At 42.3% G+C, this 20,916-nt stretch overlaps 1 protein-coding gene across 4 annotated transcripts in view; it reads left to right on the forward strand.

The window, feature by feature from the left end:
* Positions 1-20,916, forward strand: part of KATNA1 (katanin catalytic subunit A1) — a 1,196,718-nt gene that overhangs the window by 316,956 nt on the left and 858,846 nt on the right. For all 4 annotated transcript variants that reach the window (XM_044069365.1, XM_044069348.1, XM_044069341.1 and 1 more), the window contains one exon: positions 17,085-17,242. In XM_044069365.1, the coding sequence (XP_043925300.1) occupies positions 17,085-17,242 (158 nt within the window). The remainder of the gene's footprint in view (positions 1-17,084; positions 17,243-20,916) is intronic.

Raw genomic sequence — 20,916 nt, forward strand, 5'->3', positions numbered from 1 at the left:
AGCTCTGAAATACCCCTTCAAATTGGGTAATCCCAATCCACCCTGTTCTACTGAAAGAATTAGCTTATCCCATTTGACTCTTGCAGTCTTCCTCACCTAGATAATGTCCTTCAGCTCTTTAACTGCTACCCACAACTTCTCCTCTGGTTGATAAAAATATGATTGACTTGTGTACAAGACTAATGGGACTGAAACCATTTTAACCGCTTGTATCTTACTATCCATACAAGAGAGCTTCCACTTTCTAAGTTTTTATATCATCTTTTGTTTAGTCTCTTCCCACATATCCTTAGCTGCCACACTAGAATCATTGTTAATCTATACTCCTAAATATTTAATTGTGTCCCCATAAACATGGGTATTCTTGCACCAGTTCACGCATGGGTACATAATTTACCGCTATTGCCTTTATTTTAGCTTCATTAATGTTGTAGCCCGAAAAGATCTGAAAATGTCTCAAAATGTTTCACAACACTGTAAAGTCTTTTCCAGGAAAAAAAAAAACAATTTGCGCTTTATCTGCTTTTACTGTATTTGTGTTTCTTCCTACTTCATTACCTTATTTTGCTTTTGCCTCTTCTTAAAAGTACTCAATTGTGTATATTCTGCTGCATTTATTACTGCTTGGTAGTAGCCTGATTAAATTGTAACTGTTATTCTAAGTCTTTTGGTTATTGCACTTGAGCTTCAGACCAGTTGTTTTACATTAAAAAGGTTGTAGTCTGCACTGTTGTGGCAGGACAGGTAGCTTACATCCTTCTAAGTTGGGAATTGCTGACTGAAGGCTCAGTGTCTTATTCTAAAAGTGTATTAGTTCTGGTTTAAGCACTTGGGCTCCAGGCCAGTTATTTTACATTAAGGAGGTTTGTGGTCTGCAGTCTTGTGGGAGGAGAGGCTAGATTCTACCCTTCTGAGCTGGGAATTTCTGGTTAAAGGCTTACTGTGCCTGTTCATTTGAACTGTTTTTCTGATATTGGTGTGCCTTTGCCTGCTGTAGCATAGACTAGATTCAGGCCTGCTGAATCTAGCTTTGTTTGTATAAACTGAGCACTAATCCAGACCATCTTTTTTGGAGAAGGTTCCCCTCCACCCTAGTGGCAGGAGTGTGCAGTTAGAAATTGTCAGATTGAAGACTGCTGGAAGAGGGTGCAGTTTTGAGTTTTTTTACTGGTTAATTGGGTTGTTGTCTTTTGGCTTTTCCCGGTTAAATCAGTTTGCTCATTTTCTATGGTTATATATAACAAAAAAATGCACTTTATTCATCTGCTTTTACTGTACATTGTGTTTCTTCCCACTTTATTACCTTAATTTGCTTGTGCTTCTTCTTACAAGTACTCAATTGTATTATTCTGCTGCAGTTATTACTGCTTGGCAGTAGCCCGATTAAATTGTAACCGTTATTCTAAGCCTTTTGGTTTAAGCACTTGGGCTTCAAACCAGTTATTTTACATTAAGAAGGTTTGTGGACTGCATTGTTGTGGCAGAACAGGTATCTTGCATCCTTCTAAGTTGAGAATTGCTGATTGAAGGCTCAGTGTTTGTTATTCTAAAAGCGCATTAGTTCTGGTTTAAGCACTTGAGCTTCAGGCCAGTTATTTTACATTAAGAAGGTTTGTAGTCTGCACTCATGTGGGAGGAGAGGTTAGATTCTGCCCTTCTGAGCTGGGAATTTCTGGTAAAAGGCTTATTGTGCCTGCTTATTTGATCTGTTTCTTTCTGAAATGTGTGCGCCTTGTTTGCTGCAACCCAGAAGTTAGTAGTTTATTGGCCATTTTGGGCTAATTTTTCATTCATTTTCCTGGTATAAAAAACGCATTTGTGCGGTTTTGCTCGCCGGGCAGTGCCGGTTAGCTAGGGTTAAACTATTCCCGGCTCCACAAAGTCTGCTCTTCAATTTTTCCCGTGGAACTAGACAAACTTTCAACTTAAACACTCAAACCATTAATTTCACAGCCCAGCACTTGTTCAAAACTCATAGCAAGCACTAATTAACCCTAGCGCTAGACCCCCTATACTGTCCAGAAGGACAAGGCTCTCTATTCGTCCCTACCAGCTAATCAGTAAAACAGCTCACTTTACCTATTCAGGCATGTCCAAAGGGCAGTTTCAGGTATACTCTCCAGTCCAACTGGTGAATCTGGGCATTTTGAGGTAATGTTGCAACTGCCTCATGTACACAGACAACCCTCTCCTCCTACCACCAAACACTAATATGCGAGAGATGCAATTATACAGCCAAACTGGAATGGACAGTCAAGAGAAGGAAAATACTTGCAAAACACCACCAGTTTCACAAAGACCTACTAAACCAACACCGGCAAATAACACACAAATACACGAAAACATCCCCGGAGGCTCTAAATAAAAATCTGCAAAAGCAACAGAGACCTCCAAAGCAGACATCCAAGCAACCTCCACACCCCATCACAAACCATGAAACACATACTTCACATAATCAGTGTGCCACTCAATCACAGCCCTTAAGGCAAAATAACATACCCAACACACTAGTAATAGGCAACTCTAAGTCAGGCACACTGATGTCCCGCTAACTAGGCTGGACAAGGAGAAGGTTACAGTTAGCTGCCTGTCGGGCACCAGAATCCACCACATAAGACAAGCACTCAGGTCACTCCAAAAGAAGTACAAATACGACTCTGTCATTGTCCATGTTGGTGTGAATGACCCGAGATGTACCTCCCTGGACTACATGAAAAGAGACATGGACGAGTTCTCTGATCACGTAGCCCAGGCCGGTTTGACCTTGACCCCGAGTAGCATCCTGCCCTCACCAAGAATGATGCCACAGAATAAAGAAAAAATGATCAATTTCAACAACTGGCCAAGTTTCTGGTGTCATTCAAAGGGGATCCAGTATCTGTCCACCTGGGATGGCATGCTCGATAAGCTACTTTGCTTCGCAAGAGATGGCTTGCACCTGTCACCCTTAGGCTTTCGAATACTGGCCAAGGCTTTTGCCGCCCCCATAGTGCCTTTTTTAGGCAAGGTTCAAAAGACAAACCCACCACCATAAACAGCACAAGTAACTAAAAACGGAGGGTAATGCTACTCAACGCCAGAAGTCTAAATCTCAAAATGCATGCACTCGAGGCACTCCTCAATATGGAGAACATCGATATCTGTGCAGTTATAGAAACCTGGTTTAAGGCTCCAGAGAGCACCCCGGCACTACCAGGCTATAACTCATACCATACTTTTCAGCCACAGAACCCGGACCAAAACACAAAAGGTGGGGGTGTATCCATATTCATCAAGGATACCCACACCTCCAGGTTAGTGGCACAGCACAATGCCTCAGACATCCATGTGCAACTAACAATGGGCAAAACTGCAATTCAAATTGTAGATTGCTACAGATCATCCACTATGACCCAAGGACCCCCATTCCGCATTTCTGGAGACACTGGAAATATGAAGGTCCTACCAAATGCCCTAATGTTGTGTGATTTCAATTACCCAAACATTAACAGGGAGAACTACTCAAGTACTAACTCCCTTGCCAGACGCTTCCTAGAATTTATAAACTCTAATGTCCTGGATCAACTGGTCAACACCCCTACCAGAGGTGACAACATATTGGACCTGGTCATCACCAACATGGGCAACTGGTGTTCTACACCAGAGGTCAAACCCTCACTGGTTAGATCAGACCATAGACTAATCACTCTGGATATCCACATTCCGCACTCACCCCCAATCAAAAAAAAACCACCAAGAAAAACTTTTCAAAAGCAAACTTCACGTTACTTAAGAACGAGGTGGAAAGGTTCACAGCCCCCATGCTAAAGGACAACGCTGTCCATGCTGCTGAATCTCTTACAAAGGCACTCTATGAGCACCTGCAAAATGCATGGATCATGCTATCCCAAGCAAAACCAAGACTCACTCCTCCAAGAAAATAGGAAACCAGTCTGGTGGACCCCTGCCATAAACAAGCTATAAAACAGGAGGAAACTAGTGCATTAGAGAGTAAAATCCCAAGAAGGAAAGACATCCCTAATTGGTATCCGCAAGAAACTACGATCCTTCATTAAATCATCCAAGGCTAGCTTCGAAAGAAAAATTGCCAAGGACTCCAAATATAACCACAAAGCGTTCTTTAGCTATGCCAAGAACCTAAGTGGAAACTCTCAGCTCTGCTCTGAGTTAGTGCAGAATGGCACAAAATACACTGAACCGACTGACATTGCCAACATTCTGGCAGACAGGTTTAGTGCACACTTCACCCCCCTCTCTCCCCCTACAGGGCCCATAACCATGCCAGAAGAATGCAGTGCCCCAGCAATCACGGACACGCAGGTTAAAATAGCCCTATCCAGTGCCAAAAATACAGCTTCAGTGGGAACAGACAGTGTCCCAGGCTGTCTTACACGAGCTCCAAAATGAACTAACCCCTCACTTAAACACATTGTTCAAACTCAGCTTCTCTACAGGCTACGTACCCATATAGTAGCACACAGCAACAGTTATCCCGCTCCACAAAGGTGGAGCCACAACAGACCCCGGGAACTATCGCCCTATTAACCTGACTAGTCTGGTCAGCAAGGCTATGGAGCGCATCATCATGGAATTCATTAACAGAATGAATGGGAACCTTCAAACATTGGACCCTACCCAGTTTGGCTTTGTTAAGGGCAGATCATGCCTCCTAAACCTGGTGGACTTCTTTGAGGCGGTTACCAAGGCATTAGATGAGGGAAAGGAGGTCCACACAGCCTACCTAGACCTCGCAACGACTTTTGACACCATTCCCCATTCTGGTATTAGACAAGCTCACCAGCCTGAACATAAACCTCTATGTCATGAGATGAGTTGCCAATTGGCTCACGGATAGAACCCACACGGTGAGAGTTGCAGGCTCTAGGTCCGACTCTAAACCAGTTACAAGTGGCATCCCCCAGGGCTCAGTCCTAGGACCCCTCCTGTTCGGTATATACTTCTTAGAGGTACAGGCAAGCACAGGACGACTATGGCTGAACAAGTTCACAGACTACTGCAAACTGGGGGCCATAATTGACTCTCCAGCTGATATAGACATCCTCCAGAAGGGTCGCACTGAGACAGATACCTGGTGTCAAAATCATGGCCTCAGGCTAAATGCCAAAAAGTGCATAGTCATCCCCCCTTTGGATAAAACAAAGTACCAGCGTACTACCACATACGTGGTAGTCCCCTAAAAACAGAAAATATAATAAGGGATCTGGGGACCCAAGTAGATAGTAATCTCTCCTTTGTTAATCATATTGCCAAGGTGGTTAGAAAATCCTTCTATTTGGCCCACCTAATCACAAAAGGGTATGTATCCAGAACAAAAGAGGTTACTGTGCCCCTCTACTCATCAGACCCATCATAGAGTACAATGCCCCATTTGGGATGTACCTTACAAGACACCTGCAACAGCTGGAAAGACCACTGCAACAGTGATTTAATTCAGGACATAGTACAGTTGTGCAAAAACTGACCATAGCAATAGATGTCCAGCTGATCACTGTTGTAGTAGTCCTTCCCTCCCTCCTTCCCCTCGTCCCTTCAATAGGACATTATGATTATGCTGCAGGCCTTACTTCGGTCTCTTCTCTAAACTGCAGCCACAGTGAGTTTAAAACGTCTTTCTTGGAAAATCATTTTTCTGGTGTCTTGTTAATTCTGTAAAGAGGATCACAGAATTGCAAATGTAAACCCCCCCGTATATGGTCTTCCTTTAGGGTAGGGTCTTTGAGAACTTCCTCCTAAAGGTAGCATTCAAACTAAACATACCAGACTATCAATCCGCCTGGTATTCTCTCCAAACTTTTCTAGTAAAGGAGTGTACTTTACATTTAGCTATATGTTCTTGGAATTCATAAATTCCAGTGCCCTGGATCAACTAATCCACAGTCCCACCAGGGGCTCCAATATCCTAGACCTGGTCATTACCAACATGGGAAATCAATGCTCTACACCTATGGTCATCCCCTCATTGGTCAGGTCAGACCATACCATAAGCTAATCACCCTTAACATCCACATCCCCCCCCCAGTAAGGAAACCACCATGAAAACTTCTCCAAAGCCAACTTCATGCTACTCAAGTCAGAAGTGACAAACTTCATGACAACCATGCAGACAGGAACTGAATGTTTGATTGCTGAGTCCTACACTAAGGCACTGTATGAGCACATCCACTCATGCATGAATCGTGCCATCCTTAATAGAACCAAGATGCTCTCCTACAAAAAAAGGAAGCCAATCTGGTGGTCCCCTGCCATAAACAAACTTTACAACAATAGGAAGAAACTGTTGCAGAAAAGAAGAAAATCCCAGGATGGAAAATACTCCCTTACCAGCCTCAATAAGAAGCTGTATCCCTCATAAAAATCCTCCAAAGCTAGTTACGAAAATAAAATTGCCAAAGATTCCAAAGACAACCACAAGGCATTCTATAACTATGTCAAGAATTTAAATGGCAATGCTTAAATCTGTTCTGAGCTACAACAGAATGGCATTAAATATACTGATCCCAAGGATATTGCCAATATCCTGGCAGATCGAATCCGTGCCAAAGTCACCCCCCTAACTGGCCCATCTCAATACTAGAAGATTGCCAAATCCCGGTAATAACGGCCACACAGGTAAAAAAAATGCACTTGCCAAAGCTAAGAATACAGCATCCATGGGACCAGATGACATCCCGGGCTGCATACTACTTGAACTACAAAATGAACTGGTACCTCACCTAAGTGTCATGTTTAATCATACCCTCACCTCAGGCTTCGTACCCACTGAGTGGCGCACAGCTGCAGTTATCCCACTCCACAAGGGACCGCCCCATCAGTCTGACGAGCCTCATCTGCACGGTCATGGAACGTATTATCATGGAACTTATAAACAAAGACATTGGCAACCTTCAAACACTGGACCCCACCCAGTTTGGGTTCGTGAAGGGCTGATCTTGTCTCCTTAACCTGATTGACTTCTTCGAATCAGTCTCCAGAGCCGTGGACGAGGGTAAGGTGGTCCACACAGCCTATCTTGACCTCACCAAGGCCTTTGACACCATCCCCCACTCTGGAATCATACCTAAACTTATTAAGCTGGGCATTAATCCCTACATCCCTCTGAGTTGCCAGCTGGCTTACTGACAAAACCACACTGTAAAAGTAGCCGACTCCAAATCCAGCTCCAGACAAGTGACAAGTAGAGTACCTCTGGGTTCAGTCCTGGGACCACTCTTGTTTGGTATCTACGTCTCCGAAGTACAGCCCAGCACTAAGGGACTCTGGCTAACAAAGTTCACAGATTACTGCAAACTGGGAGCCATTATTGAATCCCCAAATGATGTGGATACTCTACAAAAGGGACTTACAGAAACAGATGCTTGGTGCCAGAGCCATGGGCTCAAGCTCAATGCCAAGAAATGTATAGTTATCCCCTTTGGAAAAAACATGTACCCATGAATTACCACATAGGTGGCAGTACACTAAACACCGAAAGTGTGATAAGAGGTTTTAGGGACACAGGTGGACAGTGGTCTCACCTTTGATAACCACATCACCACAGCAGTCAGGAAATCCTTCTATGTGGCACACCTCATCACTAAGGGCTTTTCATCCAGAAAAAAGGAGGTCATTGTCTCACTGTACACATCCCTCATTATACCCATTATAGAATACAACGCCCCATTTGGTATGTACCTCTCAAGGCATCTGCAACAACTGGGAAGGCTGCAGAAATACCTCACTAAAAGGATCACAGCCCTAAAGCAGATGCCCTATGCAGACCGCCTTAAACTCCAGCTATACTCTGTCACATATCATCTACTCAGTGGCGATCTCTGCTTAACATACAAGGCAATGTCAAACCCAGAGCTGTTGGACATGCTACAGTTAAAGAAATCCCAATCCCTCAGAGCTACATGCTCCAGGAATCTAAACCTTATCACAATAAACCAAAACATGCTGGAGGGATAGGTTCCTAACCCAGAGACTCCCCAGACTCTGGAATAGACTGCCTATACATGTCAAGCAGAACGCCACTTTGGCCCTCTTCAAAAGGAACCTTCACGATTGGATGAGAGAAAGGAAATTCACCCTGGGGATCACGTCAGTCGCCCTGCTAGACAGGAGTCCAGGGAAGTAAATGGTGTGGGAAGAAATAGCCAGGGAATTGTTATGTATAGGCCCTAGGGCCGATAGCCTAGTACCAACCTATGAACCTACCATTAGATGCTGCTGTCAACTACTTCAACAAAACCTATCTCTCAATCCTAAATAGCCTAGTTCCCACTAGAAAAGTGTGTACTAAAACCAAGCCCCTCCCATAGCTAACCAAAGACTCCAAACTACTAATGAAGAATAGAAATAAAGCCTGGTCTATATACCATGCCTCCAAAGACAAAACGGACCTCTTAACTTATCAACAACTAAGAAACTTAAAAAAAACATATCAAAAAAGTCAGACTACTTCCTATCCTGTCAACAAAAACACCAAAACAACCCCCAAAACTTCTGGCAATCCAGCAATCAGCTCATAAACCCAGGTCGTACTTCTACCTCTCCTCCTGCCACCCCAAACAACCCTGACCCCATTTCTTCTCAATTCAACTCCCACTTCTTAAACAGCATCACCTCCCTACTAGGCAACCAACCAGCCCAGCCATTTTCTATCCCCACCCCTGCCCCAGATACTCATAATCCATTCTCGTGCAAACTACATGAAGAATCTCTTCTAACTCAAATCTGGCTGCATAGCTGCAGATCAATTCCCAAATGAGTTTCTAAAACTCACTGCCCCCTCCATGTTACCCCATTTCTATCCTGATTAACCACTCTATTAAAGAACAATATGTTCCACTTATATGAAAATGTCTCGCATCATACCACTCCACAAAGGTGGACCCTCCAAAGAACTAATTATTGATCCATAGCCATCCTATCCCCCCTTGCAAAAATAGTAGAAGAATGTATCCATAACCAACTCATTAACTACTTCCTTAACAATAACCTTCTGTCCAGCACACAACATGGCTTTAGACCTAAGCACAGTACTAGTACTTACCTCCTAAACTTCACTAACCCCATCCATCATTGCATGAATGAAGGGCAGCGTGTCTCATCCATCTTTCTCGATATGTCGAAAGCCTTTGTCACCATATCCCACTAAGTACTACTCAAACTATCTTTCTACGGCCTAAGCCCTTCATCACTAACCTGGTTCCATAGCTACCTTTCCAGTAGTCAGCAAGCTACAAAATAGGAAAACTCTCTTTCCCCCCTACTCCCTGTCTCCATAGGCATACCCCAAGGATCTATACTTGATCCTCTTCTCTTTACCATATTCACAAACGACCTCAGTTCAGCTACTTAACATGCCTCAATTGTATAGTATGCTGAAGATGCTACACTTCTCTGTTTTGCACCCACACCCCAAGAACCCAACTTAAAATGCAGTCATCTTTTCAGAACATTGAAACATACCTCTCTAAATGCCAACTAATTTTAAATCCCAACAGAAACAAAATCATAGTCTTCAGTAGCAAAAAAAAAAAAAACCTCCCCAGCCCCCTCTTTCACTCACTTCCACAAATGGAACCAAGATAGTCCTCATAAAACACTAAACTTTTAGGTGTTACCATAGATGAGAACCTCAAATTTGATACACATTGCTCAAACTGTCAAAAAAGTCCACATCGAACTAGGCACACTATAGAGGGCATACTCCCAATGCTAGGCTAGCCACTGCTCGCACACATCTGCTATCCACCCTCCTGTATGCTTCCCTCATATTCACCAATCTTATAAAATCAGACCTCAACAGCCTAGAATCATGCTACAACAAGATAACTAAATATGTCACTAATCAACCACACATCTCGCCACTGTTTAGCTATCTCACGGTTAAACTGGCTAGAGCTCCCCAACTTTCTATCACTTAATCAGCTAACCTTAGCCCACGACATAATCCATTTCCACAGTAACTGCCCTGCAGTCTTCCACCTAGTCAAACCTAGTAACAATTCCAGATCCCTCAGATCTTCTAACAAACTCTTACTCAAGGTCTCCAACTCCCACAACTATCATGGCGACTCCCTGTACTCACACAAAACAGCCAAACTCTAAAACACACTTCCAGAGACTATAACAAAAAGCCAATCTCATAATCAGTTCAAAGCACTCCTGAAGGAACATTTCGTTGATCACTGGCTGTGCTCTTGCCTCTCCCCTGGATAACTGCAAACCCACTTCTTTCTTAGTTCTTATCATAACTGCTGTTCTTTGTTGTATTATTTGTCTTGTATAAAAATAGCATAGTACTGTATGGTGCAGTCCCTGAGCTTGAACTATTGCCTGTATTGCTCTATCAGTCATGCTGTATAAATGCCTGTATTGTTTGTAAACCTTGTTTGAAATACTGTGGAGCTTTCTCCCTGGGTCTCCACTGAAAACGGGCCTCTGGCCCACTCAGACACTACCCGGTAAGCAAATGCATTAAATTAAAATAAACTTGTTATGCTTAAGATTGCTCGCATTCATTCCTTCAGGTCTCAGTAATTGTTACTTGTTGAATGCTTCTCTGAGAAAAAAAAAAAACTAAAAAACTGAGTGCTTTCACTTTTGTACTTTTTATTATAGAATATTGTGTAGAGCAGGATATTATACTTTTGGGACTGTTACTGAAAATTTTACCTCAGAACATTTAATTTTGTCAAAGTTTACCAACTCACCCAGGCCCCACTACCCACCTTTCTAGTTTCCGTTTTGGCTTGACCATGGAGCCATTGTCTGCTCTGGTCTTTGTCTCCCATCTGCTAGAAAAAATCACTTGGGAATATTCAGGTGTCAGGCTGGCTGCATCACTGTCTCAGCTGCCAATGGGTGAAGCTGTGGCCAAACCTGGTTCTTCTGACCACTTGGCAATGGACTGGGAAATACACACATCCCCCTGCATCTGTCGAGGTATCCTCACTGGGCAAGAGAGAACCACTCTTGTCTGTCTCTAGAGAGGAAGTAGGTGAAGGTATATCACTTAGCTTGGGGTAGTGCTTCTGCCTTGGTTCAGTCTTTTTCCAGGGAATATTTTCAGGGTGAAAAAGCAGAAACTTAAAATGTCTCTTCTCCCGTGCTGTGCCTTTAAATATGGGGCCAGATTTTAGAAAAGTTGCACTCTGTGCAGGTCTGCCCTGATTCTGAAAAACCTGATGTCAGTGTAATTGACTTTAGGTGCAAGGCCTGTCTACAAACAGGCTTACTATGGGGACCAGATTCCAAAACACCTGTTGTCAGTGTAAGCAGTCACTTACATTGAGAGCAAGTGTTCTGGAATTGGGGCCATAGAATGGGAAGATTTGCTGGATAATTGCTTTTTACTTTTAAATGTATTTAAATCCTGTTTCCTAACTGCCTTCTATATGAAAGAAAGATTTCCTTCATTCAGTCTGATAGTGATTCATAAAGAACAGGGACGGGCAGTGATTTTCTTCAGTAAATGTTTATTTGGCATTTGTTCTCGGTCAGATTTTCCTGGTAGTCAAAGCTTGTTTTCAGCAGAGGCCCGGGGAAGAAATCTCCATAGATATTGTGCAACTAAGTAAGTAACATTTAAACCGTGCATTTGTATACACAACATGTATACAGTTAAGTAATGTTTATAAAGCAGTACAAAGAAATAATTACACACAAAGTGAATAAAGGGAACAGCCTACATAAAGATGAAGGGCATTATAAGAGGGAAATTAGTAATGTGTGGGTAGAAAAGTTGGGAAGAAACATGGAAGGTAGGTTACAGAAAAAGGAGATATTAAGAATAGTAAGATGCAATTTGAAAAAGAAAAAAGATAAAACGAGAAGATGTGTGTGTATTTTATATATATATATATATATATATATATATATATATATATATATATAAAATTAGTATAAGTAGAGAATGTTTAATGCAACAAAAAATAATCTATGCATAAGCTGTATGACGGCAAAATTTCAGGAAGGAGTTGAGTGAAAAAGTATTGATGAGAAAAAGGAAGGATTGAAAAAGAGGAGTATAGAGGAAGTTGAGAAGTCTGAGGCAAGAGGATAGAATTGAAAGAAGGAAGGAGAAGAAGAAAATGTAAGAGAAGGGTGTAGGATATGCTCCTCAAGCTGACGATTCTGAGGAAAGTTTCTTCAGATCTTTGCAAAAAAAAAAATCTGTTGTATCCCTAGAAGTCTTTGAAAACCCAGTATGCAACCTGTACTGGGTCAAAGACAAATTAAGCAGAAACTTCACAGTGTGGAGGGTGTGAAGCTCATTCCTTGAAATATGTTATGCACCTAGTTCACTAATAAAATTTGAACTTTAAAATATGTGCTACAAAAATAATAAAATAGTAGGTGGTCCACAGTGGAGTTAAAAATGGAATATCTTTTATTGAAACACACACACCTGCCATTTTTAACTCAACTTTGAACTACCTACTATTTTATTATTTTGTAGTACGTGTTTTAAAGTTTGAAGTTCATTAGTGAACTAGGTGTGTAATGTATTTCAAAGAGTGAACTTCACACCCTTGACAGTGCAAAGTTTGTTTGATTTGTTTCTGTTCCTGTCCCCCCCATCTTCTACCTCTCGAGACCCAGGGAACAGGATTCTTCTGAGTAGAAGGATGCTGATTCTGATGAGGAATCCCTGACTTATTCTTCCCAGATTCCTTTGCTACTTATCTGTTCTGATGAAGAAAAGTATCGTTATGAATCTCCTTTTGAGATTTCTTTCAGTGATAACTGTTTCCAGAATGATGAAAGTTTTCAAATGGGACTGTACTCTGGTGTCTGTTCAGAAGAAGTACTATGGGCTTCTACAAATGGAGTCTGCTAGGGCCTCTACTGTTCCTTCTGTTGCAGCCTTGCTGGATGCCTTTTCCACTGCTTCTCAGGCTCCTGACTCCCAACCTCCTACTTCCAAAAAAAAAAATAAAAATAAGTTTTTTAAAGTTCCTGAGGACTGCAAGTTTCTTTGTGTCCCTCTACTGACCCCTGTGTGGTGTTGGTGGCTTCAGATAAGCCTTGCAAACTGTTGCCTTCCACTAACTTGTTGCCATCTGATAAGAATATCAGAACCATGGAGAAGACTGTGTAAGAAGCTGTATATTTCTGCTACCTGAGCTGTTCGCTGTCAGACATGCACATGACTAGGTATGTTTTGGCTCCTCTCTCTCAAGCCTGTTAGGCTATTTATGATCTCCCTGATTTTGAGGGGAAGGCCTCTTTTCTTGCTTTGCTTGAGACTTCTTCCCAAGTAGCTCACCATTCTATTAAATGCAGCTATGATGCAGCTGATGCTTCTTGTAGGGCTGCTGCATTTGCATATTTTTTTAAGGAGGCATTTGTGGCTCAGACTTCAGCCTTTGCGTGATGATATCAAGGCTAAAGTGATTGATGCTTCTGTGGATAATAAGCATTTGTTTGGTGCTGCTGCTGCAGACTTGTTTAAGTCCGTGCAAGAAAAGGGCAAGGCCTTACAGGAGTTGAAGCATATTTTTGTTTCCCATGTGCCCAGGTTCAGAGGAATTATCGTAATAAGTCTGCCTTTGTTCATAGACTGTCTCCTCCCAAATTAAAAAAGGGTGATAGAAGGGATCCTCCTGCTAAGGCTTACCCAAACTCATCCTACTCAAAAGCCTCCTTTTCCTGAACAAACAGTGCTGTCTGACTATGCTGTTCTCAGTCACATTTCTTTCTGTGCATCTTTCTCTGTCCCTTCCTGTTTGGGTAAATGTCACCCAAGACCCATGGGTTCTTTCCATAATTCATGAGCGTTATTACATGGTTTGGAAATCCCCACCCCCTTTTTTTTGGGAATTCCTCAGCCTTCTCAGGAACAACTGCTCTTTTTCCAGAAGTGCTTCAGGGCCCTTTGGCTCAAGGAACAATTCAAGAAATTTCCACTCTTCAGGGGGGAAGGGGTTTTACTCCAGAATGTTCTTGGTCTCCAGGAAGGATGGCACCTGGAGATCCAGTTTGGATCTTTCTAAACTAAACACCTTTTTGAAGGTCCCTTCCTTTCAGATGCTTATCCCTTCAATCCTTGTTTTTCTGCTGCTTCCTCAGGCTTTTCTAGTTTCCCTGGATCTCAAGTATGCTTATCTACACATTCCTGTTCATCCCTTATTCATGAAGTTTTTACATTTCTTCCTGGTATTTTCATTTCTATGCTTTGCCCTTTGGCCTCTACTTCATCAAGGGTTTTCACCAAATGCCTCGCTCCTGTGATTACTTTCTGCAAGCTGAAGGGGATACAGGTCTTTCCCTACCTGGACAACCTGCTTATTCAAGCCTCCTCTTGAGATCTTATTTTAGCATCTACACTTAACCATTTCTGTCTTGCAAAGCCTGGGGTTTACAGTAAATTTCCAGAAGACATTCCTGACTCCTTCTCAGGGTCATGTTTTTCTGGGTTGCAGTATCTAGACTGTTCCAGTGCTGGCATCCCTGCCTCCTCCCAAGGACTTAACTCTCATTGCTTTCTTTCATTTCCTTCTTCCTCTTGCTTCATTCACAGCCAGAGAATTTCTGAGGGTTCTGGGTTACATTGCTTCTACCATTCCTATGCTCCCTCTAAAAATGAGAAAGCTTCACTGGTTTGTAAAGTCATTTTGACTTCAACATTCTCATCTTTAGAGTTTCTAGTTCCTCCTCGTCCATGCCTCAAGCTGGAATTTCAGTGGTGGATTCTTTAGTTCTCCCTCAACCCTGGACTTCCTTTTCCACCTCCAGTCCCCTCTCAGGAACTTTTCACAGATGCCTTGGATGTGGGATGGGGTAACCCCTTTGGCCCACTGAAGGTACAGGGCCTTTGGTCTCTTCAACAAAAGAAAGACCATCATTGTTTGAGATGAGAGCTCTTCTGCTGGCTTTTCAGGCATTTTTTTCCCTTTCTTCCAGGGCCCCTCAAGATTCTCGCAGACAGTACTACAGTGATGTATGTCAACAAGCAAGGTGTGACAAGGTCTTCTCTCTTATGCAGGTTAGCTCTTCAGGTTTGGGAGATGGCTGGTGATTCTTCAGGCAGTTTACATTCCCTCAGATCAGAACATAGTGGCAGATTCTCTGAGCAGGTCCATGACACTGTCCCATGAGTGGATGCCTTACAGGGATGTGTTTCTGGACATTGTCCACCAGTGGGGTACTCCTCAAATAGATCTATTTGCCTCCCATCTGAACAGACAACTTCTCTATTTTGTGCCAGAGTCCCGTGCCCTCTGGCTTGGAAGGTGGTCTTTTTCTTGGAAGGGGGTGTTTCTTTATGCCTTTACTCCCCTTCTTCTCATTCTGAAAGTCCTGTTCAAAATAAAACAGGGTGTTCCTAAAATCTTGCTGGTGACTCCTTTTTGGCACCGACAACATTGGCTCCCTCCTCTTCTGAATCTTGCCAAGGGCAGTCATCACGTTACCTCACAGTGTGGACCTGCTCACACAAGACAAGGGATCTTTATCCATCTCCAGCTTTCCACTCTTCAAGTGACATTGCTGGTGGTTGGGTTTTGATTCCCTGCAGAGACCTATTTTCTGAGGACATGCTTCGGGTCCTGCAGGAGGTCAAGAAATTTTACTTATCCAAGTGGAAGAGGTTTTCTGTTTGGTGTCTTTCTCGTAACCTGAAACCACTTACTGTTCTTACTTTGGTTCTCCTATTTGTGTGAATTTCTCAATGCTGTTAAGACCCACCCATCTCTGCTAGTCTGCCTTTGACTCCCCCTTTAGCCTTTAAATTTAAGGCTAAACAGTTTCTTAAAGGCATCCTTTATATCAGGCCTCCCAGGAAGCTAGTCCCTCTTTCCTGGGACCTTAATTTTGTTTTAGAAAAATTGACTCTGGATCCTTTTTGAACCTGCTGCTTCAACTTCCTTATAGCATTGTTCTTGGAAGGATGTTCACCTTTTTGCCCTGGTCCAGAAGTATCTGTCAGACAGGTGTCTGAGCTCTAAGTCCTTATGGCTGTTCATCCTTTTTTAGTTTTCCATAGGGACAGGGTGTCCCTTTGTACCTGTTTTTTCTTACATGTCCATGTTGGTTAATGAGTTGTCTTAGTCTATTCATTTGCTCCCTTTTTTCCCTTCTTCACAGTCTGCTAGTGAGAAGGTTTTGCACACCTTGGATTTACATAGATATCTCCGATATTTGGATAAGACTAAATCTTTTTGTAAATCTTAACAGCTTTTTTGTTTACTTTCATCCAAGGTCTTTAGGTTTTGTTGTTTCCAAGCAAACCATTTCTTCTTGGATATCTAAAGCCATTTCATTTTGCTGTTCTTTTCCAGGGAAGTGCTTTCCTTCCTCTGTTGAGGTTCATTCTACTTGGACTGTGGCTTCTTCTGGTACTTTTTTCAAGGGTTTGGATACTAATTCTACTCTTGAGGCAGCAACCTGGATTTCTCTGCATACCTTTACTAAGCACTATAAGCTGGATGTGATTTCTAGGACCAGAGCTGGCTTTGCCAGGGTCATTCTTCATGGCTTTCTAGAGGACTCTGCTGGCCCTTCCTTCTCTGTCTTCTTCCTGAGCTTTTGCACTCTTCCTATTGTGAAGAATACTGTAACAGTACTGTTGTGTAACATCTTACCATAACAGTAGATGTCCTTTTCTTCACTGTTGCAGTATCCCCCGGTTCTTTTTCCTTCTGGATGTGCTTGTTACGTACTTATTTCTTTGGACTATTGTTCCTGCTTTTGCTTTTCAGTTCTGAAGATGGTATGTCTGGACTTCATCTTTATGCCCTTCTCCATCCGCGGGGAAGATGTGTGTGACATACGGTGTACCCTTTACAACCAAAAGGTTTTGGTATACTGGCTGGACATTGTGCTGCCCTTGGCAAGAGGACCCCTGGAGTACTGCAACAGTGATGAGATGGACATCTACTATCATGGTAAGATTTTAAATAACTGTACTTTACTCGAATAGGAACTTTGTATGTTCAGGACTCTCTTTGTTAGACTATTTATCTAATTCCTAGTAGAGCATTAAAAATGCTGTGAATTGCAAAAAGAAATATTGGTTATTAGTTTTGCTAAACTTTTTATCGATTTACAAATGTAATCCTTTGTCTTCCCAGGTTTGGCAGGAAATAAGCTTGGAAGCTAAGTATGTCAAGGATATCATGGCAACCTTAGAAGGCTTTAAACTTGACAGCACTCCTTCAAAAGTTGTACATCAAGATACGCCAGCACAAGATGCTGAGATCTGGTCTTTGCCAATACCCGTTGAACGAAGGTATAAAACTTATGGTTGCTTTAAGTTGCTTTGTTTAGCATGAAATATTAGTGTCTGTGTTAGATGGACCTTGCTGTTAAGTCGACGGTTGATTTCATCTTTTATGTTGACTGTAGTATTTACTGTGGAAATCTTCACTTCTGGGATTCCTGCCGGCATGTAGCCCAACTGGCCAGCTTGATTTCCAGAGCTATACCTTTTCACACTCCAGAGCTTCTGCAAACTTATTCACATTAGAGTGCAAGCATGCCAGTAGTATAAGAAGTGCATTGGCTGACACCATCTTGAGATCTTTGTTGCCATTCAGTGTTGTGAATAGTATGTTTACCAGTGTTGTCAGTCCATCAGTTGGCATGTTTCCAGAATCTAGATAAATGCTCATTAGGGGGATTTTCTTATTTCCTGAGCAGAGATTGATATCTTTTAATGTCCGATTGATATCTTTTAATGTCAGATTCAGATTTGGATACTGAAACTTTTGTCCAAGTTAATAATTTTAGTTTGTGGATATTACATTTTCTCAAAAGAATTTTTCATTCTGTTTTGCTTTGGCCCTTAGCATGATGTGGACTCTTGTCCATATTGTGCCAGTTTTAACCTGAGGAAAATTAGTAGAAGACAGCTTCTCCTGGAATTTGTGCTAAAAAAGGTGTTGAGCTGCCATGGTGTTGGTCAGTGCCTCTAAATTTTCTACTAGAAAGAGAAGCATTCCAGCAAGAGACATGTGAAGAAGCGTTTGGAGATGGATGGCTTGTTGGATATGTCTTCCTTCAGCTGTTAGTTTTGAGCACTCAAATACTTTATCAGATCTTGCCCTCAGTCTGTTTTGGTAGAGGGATCTGGCACAACCAACTTGCAGGGTTATTTGCCTTAGGTCTAAGAACGCACAAGATGCCAATGACTTTGCTTCACCTCCTTATACCAAGACTTCATTGGTGTTAGAGGCCTGTATCCTTATTACTGAAGGAAGGGGCGATCTGTATTTTCTCAGTGAGGTGTCTCCTGCCCACACTGTGAAATTCTTTCCCAGGGTGGTTTAATCCAAAGCACAACACCAAGAAACTGAGGACCAGACAGCCATCTTGCTTCACTCTTGGCTTGTAGTGAGTAAATGGGCCAAATTGTTCAGGATTTCATATCCTTTATGAAATCCAAACAGCCAGCAGTTGAAAAGTCCAGAGGTATCTGAGGCCCACTCAAAAAAAAAAAAAACAAAAAAAGAAAACCTTGAACTTGCAGTTAAGGATTGTGATTCTTGTGACTCTGAAGCAGATGAACTGGCTCATGTTGGCCAGATAACCTCTACTGCTTACCTTATCCTTTGCTTTTCCATCAGAGGATTTTTTCTGTGGGGACACATCATAAAATGAATGCATTCCAGTGGGTGGCAAAGGAATACTCGGAGGTCCCACTCACCCATACAACTTTTCTAGGCCTGCTTGAACCTGGAACAATTACTGTACTTCTAGTCTTGGATGATCTGGAGAGTAGCTTGACCAGTGCATCTGTAGATCCAGATTTCTTCACTTTTATGTCCAAGGAACGTTGACCACTTTTGTAAGGGTGAAGGGTTTACAAAATATTCCTTTATACGAATGATCTAGCTCTGATGCACCTAGATTTCAGCAAGGGTCCTACACTTTTATTTAATTTTGGATCAAGTTACTCCCCCTTTTTATTTATCTAGTTATTTATTTATCAATCCATCCATCCATCCATCATTGACTGGGTTAGTCCGACTAGGCTAGTAGCCTCTTTTCAGGGAGACCCAAGGGACTACTTGTACTATTTGGCCAGGGCATAGGGGAACTTCCCATACTCTCTTTGATATGTTCCATGGGATCTTTTACATCCATCTGAACTGCCACCAGTTCAAGCAGGTGGGACCTCTGTTTGATGTCTCATCCAAAAGACCAGTTGCTCAAGCTAGGAACTCTATTTCCATTGACAACGAGAGTAGGATACTGAACAGATTTTTGGGAAAAAAAACTTTACACATCTGTTATCCATTATTTCAGAGCTTTGAATTGTCAGATCAACAAGATTGCCATTCTGCAGTCCCTGCTGGAAAAGATTAAGGCCAAGGTAGAGGTGATAGAAGATAAGGATCTGAAACAGGAGAATTGCAAACTGACCTATTGCCAAGCATGCCAACAGTGTAAGAAATGCCTGGTTTGAGGGCTCAGCCCCTTGTCAGCCATGTAAAGATGGAGGTCCTTAATGCACCCTTAAACAAAGATCTCTTCTTTGGACTTCAGCAGAGGAGTATCCAAGAGAATGGAGGAAAAGAGCAAGACTATGTAGTTGGTTAACCACGTTTTTCAGACCCAAGTTTCTAATGTCAGCAGAGACTATCCATCTCAAATTTGGCCTTAATAACCTAAACAAGAAGAAAACAAGTCTGGCAAAGGGAAGAAGAGAAATTTTAAAAGTGAATTGTAAATGAGACAAAAGGTGAAGCCTGAGGACCTCAGCACCTTGACTCTGAGATTAGCAATGGTTCAGGCTGCCACCTCAACCCATCCCCTTCTCCTATTGTTCCTCCGCCCTCAGAGGGAAGATTAGAGGATGCTTGGTCTTTTTTGTCAAGGGCTGGGAAATTTAAACTTAAATGTGGTGGGCCTGAATATTCTTCAATGTCCCAAGTTACAGTTTTCTTAAATCTCCAACTGTGGACACATTCTCCCAGTTTCAGAAGAGCAGTTGGGCTTTGTTCTTACAGTCCTAAAAGAAAGACAGCAGTCAGGGGTTATAGAGAAATGTCCCCTTTGGAGAGGAAAGATGAGTTTTCTGGGATCAGATAAAGCCTGGAATAAAAGGAAAGCACATGGAGCCCATTCTAGACTTATCACACTTAAACATGTTTCTCATTTTTCTAAAGTTCAGAATGTTAACTTTACAAAACTTGTACCCTTTCTGTCATCCAAGCCTGTTATGGTCACTCTAGACCTAAAAGATGCCTACCTTGACATCCCCATATCCAAGCAGCATGAGCAGTTTCATAGGTTTACTCTGAATGATGGGGCATGTCCAGTTCACATCCTTGTCCTTTGGTTTGTCTGCTGAACCAAGTCTTCATAAAATGGATGGCTTCAGTAATTGCTTTCTGCATGACAAAGGGCATCCACATTTATGTTTACCTCAGCAGCTTCCTCATCTTAGCATAATCCAGAGAAAGAGCAGGCAAGACTGCGGAATTCACCCTGGAGTACTCCAGGAACCTGGTTCTCACCAATAGCAAGAGCAAATCAGACTAACCACCACAAGGAACCAGGTTTTCCTTGGGGCACACCTAAACACCATTTAACTTTTCTTCCCAGTGGAAAAAAATCACCTAGTTTCATAGATTAGTACTAGGTTAACTGCTCTTGTGGGCCATTTTGAGCCTAGACGATTGTCTCATGTGAGAATCGAATCGTGTACCTTGTGTCTGTAAGGTAAACACCTTAACCAGTATGCCAGCATCTCAACTCCTAGAAGAAAGGTTCTGCTGAGATATGAACCCAGACTGATGAATTCAGAGTCCACAGTGCTAACCTGAGACTGTACTTCCAAAAGCAGAAAGTAATATTACCAAGGTAGTTCTACAGAATATTAGATTACATGGCATTTTACATTCTGCTTGTGCCCTTGGCCTGTCTGTGCATGAGGAAACTCCAGTGGTCCCAAGAAAC

Source organism: Protopterus annectens, chromosome 1.part0 (genome assembly GCF_019279795.1).
Source record: "Protopterus annectens isolate FY-2018-M chromosome 1.part0, PAN1.0, whole genome shotgun sequence".
Taxonomy (NCBI): Eukaryota; Metazoa; Chordata; order Ceratodontiformes; family Protopteridae; genus Protopterus; species Protopterus annectens.